The 5,699-nt window shown below is 36.7% G+C and overlaps 1 protein-coding gene across 1 annotated transcript in view; it reads left to right on the forward strand.

Moving 5' to 3' along the window:
• Positions 1–5,699, forward strand: part of BLNK (B-cell linker) — a 96,612-nt gene that overhangs the window by 21,226 nt on the left and 69,687 nt on the right. The window contains exon 2 of the mRNA XM_012654453.1: positions 3,871–3,936. Within this exon, the coding sequence (XP_012509907.1) occupies positions 3,871–3,936 (66 nt within the window). The remainder of the gene's footprint in view (positions 1–3,870; positions 3,937–5,699) is intronic.

Consider the following 5,699-nt stretch of genomic DNA (forward strand, 5'->3'; position numbering starts at 1 on the left):
AAATAAAAAAAAAAAAAAGAACTGTCTCTAAGGGTCTTCAGAACTAACCTATGTTTAAGTAGTACTAAACTGGTTTAAGTAGAAGCTGATTTGAAACTGTGAGATGAACTTGAATGGAGTTTTCAAATATCCAGAATAAATGAAATACACACACACACACAAAAAAAAGAAAATGTGATGTGTACACACACACACACACACATACACACACACACACACACACACACACACACCATGGAGTACTACTCAGCCATAAAAAAAGAATGAAATAATTTCTTTTGCAGCACCTTGGATGGAACTAAGTGAAATATGTCAGGCATAGAAAAACAAATACCATATATTCTCACTTATAAGTGAGAGCTAAATGAGGGGTATCTATGGTCATTAAGTGATGCACTGGACATTAAAAACTAAGAAGGGAGGAGGGTGAAAGGGAGGTGAAGGATAAAAATCTACCTATTTTGTACAATGTACACTCTTCTAGTGATGGATACACTAAAAGCCCTGATCTCAGCATTATACAATGCATGCATCCATGTAACAAAAAACACTTGTACCCCCTAAATCTATTGTCATAAATAAATAAAGAAGCAATGTAAATTCTCTGACTCCACCACAGACCTACTCAATCAGAAACTCAGGGGTGGGGCCCAGCTCTCTATGGTCCTATAGCCCTTCAGTTTTACCAGATTCTAAAGTAAGCCCCTTCTTTGAAGGCAAAAAGTCAGCTGGTAGCTTCCAAATGATGATTTTTCTACTCTAAGAATATCATGGGATTTAAATCTTTTGAGGTTCAGGCTCAACCCAGGTCATCCTACTACAGTGTATTGTTAAATAACTAAGTTCATTGACTTAATTCAAAAGCTTAAAAATGAAAAGCAAACAAAAGAGTATAAATGTGCTTTGGCTTATGCAAGTGATCATTATTGTAACTATGTGACCCACTCACCATTTTTAAATGCTCAAATGTCAAACTGCTTAAAAATTACATCTTAATATATTTTTAAAACATATCCTTCCCCTCACCATGGGAGGATATCTCTGAAAGAGATAATCAAAGGGAAGCTGTTTCATTCCTTACCTATTTTTACCTACACACAATTCATCTCAGTAAAAACACTCCTGCCTAAATCAAGAGCAACCTGTCCTGGAGCAGACCAGTCGTACATTCCTTTGCTATTGCATATGCCGTAAATTGTAACAGAGGAGAAAAAGCACTCCCAAATAAAATGTACAATACTAGAGAGCAGCACAGCTGTGCATCATGCAGTGTGTGACGAGTTGATACAATGAGCCAAGAGCATCATCACTTCTCTTGGTTTGGGGTCATTGTGTCTTCCCAGGTCACAGAAGTTTGGCAGCTGTAACTGAGCAGTCTGCAGACATCAGGATTTGTGTAAAGGAGATGCAGAGAGAAAAGAAAATTTTGAAATACAAAAAGTATCGTTTATCTAGGATGACTATAGTTAACAATAATTTATTGTATATTTCAAAATAGCTAGAAGATTTAGAACGTTCCCAACACAAAGATATGGTAAATGTTTGAGGCGATGGATATCCCAATTACCCTGATTTGATCATTACACATTGAATGCTTGCATCAAAACATCACATGTACCCCATAAATATGTACAACTATTATGTATTAATAAAAGTATAGTTTATGAAACACTTCAGCAATTTACTATAATTATATAATTACATAGTATAATTATAATAATCTGCAACAAAAAGTAATTAGGAAATGCCAAGAGGCATCAAATGCCAAGGTGAGCAAATGACAAGATTGTATCCAACTCTTTTGCAGCAATTTACATCTGTCTATTTACATCCACAGCAAAGTCACTTATACATGTCAGCCCCTGGTTCCCTATTACTCTGCCTGTGCCCCACTCTTGACAAACTTCTGATAGGATTCTTCAGAAGAATCCTTCATTCTTCGAAATGCTGGCTCATTTTGCCCTTCAACCTGGTCACGCATTAACTTAGGCTAAAGGTATTCCAGTTACTGTCAGCTTACAACCAGAATTGCCCTCCGCTCTCGATTTGAAATTATTGCATCCTCCCAATTAATGCATTTCAACCTCCCTCTCTCTCTCTCTCTCTCTCTCTCTCTCTCAACATGAGCACTCTAAATCCACAGAGGGCTGAGGGAATATTTCTCCCAGATCTCCCCACAGGGCTCATAAACCTATGCGAAGCTTAACTGTGCACCATTCTTCATGTAACCTGACAGAAGGCCTTCCTCCTAGAGTCAGAGAAACCTGCATTCGGGTTTGTGGGGAAATCACAGCTTCTTCCAAGAACAATGGCTGTGTACACAGGCTGTACATTTCACTAACTAAAGGGTCCAATCAAGTGGTTTTCTCAAAACAAAAGAAAGCCTTGCCCGAAAGGTAAATTCACAAACATCCTACTCTTTCAGGGAAGAATCACATGAAATGTTATTATATACATATATATATTTAAGTCAGAAAATTACTACGAAGAAAACATAACATGGCTCTATACTCCCACCATGTTAACATTTTTCTCTATGTATGTACAAATACAAGTAATAAAAGTGATATATGGGGGGTGGGGCAAAAAAGTGATATATACACATGCCATGAAAATTCAAATAATATAAAAAATCTTCATCGTAAATGTAAGTCCCATTTTTAGAAAACAGAAACACCAGGCAGCAATAGATGCATATTTCTTGTTTTTTTTTTTTTAAGGGTCTGTGGCATTCCATTGTATGGCTTTATCAACATTTATTTAACTAGTTCCCTTTTAATGATTTACGGACATTTAGGTTTTCAGGCTTCTTGTGGGGGGCGAGGAGAGCATGGAACATTAGAGTTCTTACACATAATGCTGTAATAAACATGCTTATGAGTATATAATGGTATAGTATTGTGACCATGTTTACAAGGCAAATTCTAGTAGTGGAATTACTGGGTCGAAATCATGGACATTTTAAATTTTGACACATATTGGTTGTAACAATTTACCTTCCCAACACTGGTAATATCATACTTGTTACGTTTTGCCAGCCCGATAGGCAGAACATGGTATCTAATTGTGGTCTTGAGTTAGATTTGTTAAATATCTTTCCATTGGTCTGTTGGCCATTTGTATTTGTTTTCTATTAGCTACATGTCCACATCTTTTGCTCATTTTTCTATTGAATTGTTCCTATTTTTCTTACTGAGTTTTAAGATTTCTTTGTAAATCAAGCTATGTAGTCATTATTATTATGTACTGTAAATATTGCTTCCAGCATGTCATTTATCTTTTGATTTTGTACATATTACTTTCTGTTGTACAAAAGTTTCAGGTATTTATCCAGTCAGATTTAGTCATTTTCTTTATGGCTTCTGGGTATGTATAACTTTTGAATGACAGTTTTTATAGATTGTGCCTAGTAAAGTTTAGAAAACATCTTGGGCCTGAATGCAGCCTATGCTGTGTCGACAGGGTAGCACCCATCCTTGCAATGTGGGTAAGTAATAATAATAAGTAATAATAAGCACTGAGTAGTGAGGCTCATGACAGCATCAGAGGGCTTTTGCTTCTCTTGTCTCCTCAGAACAGCCAGATCTGGAATCAGAATTCCTTTCTTTGTAGCCTGACACTGGCCTAGACATCCCAATGGATGGGGACATAGCCCAATGACTACATTCCTTATAGAACCAGTCATGCTTTTCTTCTGCTAAAGTAGCAGATGGTCAACTTCATTAAATACAATATAATTCATGCTATTTGGAGGTTTTGTTGTAGAGGTGTTTTTTCCTCCTTTTTTGTGTGTTCAAAAAGAGTAAAAGACTTTATTTTTAAAAATCAGCCTAGTTAGTAATATTTTATGTTTACTTTTGTTTCTTATAGGCAGCTTCAGAAGATGGTCCATGATATTAAGAACAATGAAGGTGGAATAATGAACAAAATCAAAAAGTAAGCTAGACTGTATTTAAATATTTAGTTCTATAAGATAAGTCAGCCGGTGCTATGTTGAAGAAAACAAATTTCTCTGTTATCCAAGTGAGGAGTTACAATCTTATTCACGTGTAGGCCTTTCTTACTATTGGCTAGAATCCATGGTGGTTAGGTCCACATTCTGGAAATATGGTGCGTGAGTAAGGTGGCACTCAGGGAAGTTTGATTTTCCTTCTCATCGCGGGGAAAGTGAACTATGCCCATTCAAGGTGCCTGGCAAACGTCAAAGCAGGAAAACCAGCTCTATAACCCTTTAGCTGAGGGCGGCCAGGACATGCTTGGAGAAATCCAAAGGAGAAGTTACAAAATACAGCCAGGCTTCTATAGGATGCCATGTCGGTTTTCTATATTTTGACTTCTGCTTTTTCAATTATTGCCTTAAAATGGTGTTTTCACAATTGGCACTTGGAAAGCTAGAATCCCAAAACTTCTTGCACACTAAAAACTCTTAAGCTTTCTTTAAAGAAAATAGAAATTATATGTACCTGCATTTGCCACTCAAAATCTAAGTCATGAGAAAAGGAGAAATGGTATTCTGTTAAGTTTTTAAGTTTTTTTTTAATGAAAGTAATACGGGAAAAAAAATCAAGAATTCAGAATTGTAGGAAGTAAAGTCTCCCACTTTTCATATCTCCACTTTAACCCATTCCCAGAAACAGACATTGTCATGAGTGAGTTCAATATATCTGTATGTATATGGTTACATGCACATGCAAACGCTGACGCAGTACATACCTGTACGCACAGAGATTTGACGTTGTACTACATACACCATTCTACTAGCTTGTTTTGCTGCTTTTACTTAATGCTATTATCATAGACATCTTTCTTTGTTAGTATGTAAAAATAAACCATATTCTCTTTTGAATGGCTGATTAATAGTATACTATAAATGTATTATAATTCAATTAACTAGCGACATTGTGGTGGACAGTTTTTAAAGGGAGGGAGGGATGAATTTATACTGGCATAACATTTTTGCAGGCCAATTTGATAATATCTACCAAAATTCTCTGGCCATTTCTTTCAGTATCACTGTCACAAATAATACTTCAATAAATATCCTTTGCAGACCTTGAATGTACCAGTAAACTAAATTCCTGAAATGAAATTTCTGCATGGAAGGAGCTGTGTTCTTACATTTTTGATTACTATTACCAAATTTTTCTCCCAAAATTTTGTACCAAAAATAGTATATAAAAATTCATTTCTCTGTGCCTTCAGAACGGGATGAAACACTTTTACTCGACAAACATGTTTCTTCTCAGCCTGGAAAATATGGCCACGATTAGTCATCACCCTGAGTGAAGTCAAGGGCCCTTCAGCTCAAAGTGACCCGCAGTTACACTCTCACTTGAAGCCAAGCAGCAGGTGCTACCTTGAAAGGAGGAAGCACACAGTCGAACACACTGGTTCCCTAACACGAGACCGTGACAGAGTTTTCACTGGTCTAAGGCCGCATAAGAAAATAAGGACCTTGACGTGTTGGGGGTTGGTGTGCAGCTGCCAGCTACTAAGTAAGTTCAAACCACACCTTTTATTCCTGGCCTGTGTTCAGTGGCCAACAGTCCTTTCATGAGTTTGTCCTCTATTCTGAGGTGATTTGGGGATGTCAAAATACCCTTTGTTTTCTTTGATGAAATGATAGCAGATAATGGTTTTTGTTTTTTGAAATTTTACTCTTCCATGACCTGACCTGGGCACTAGAACCAGTTTTGATT

The sequence above is a fragment of the Propithecus coquereli genome, unplaced genomic scaffold, assembly GCF_000956105.1.
Source record: "Propithecus coquereli isolate 6110/MARCELLA unplaced genomic scaffold, Pcoq_1.0 Scaffold440, whole genome shotgun sequence".
Lineage (NCBI taxonomy): Eukaryota > Metazoa > Chordata > Mammalia > Primates > Indriidae > Propithecus > Propithecus coquereli.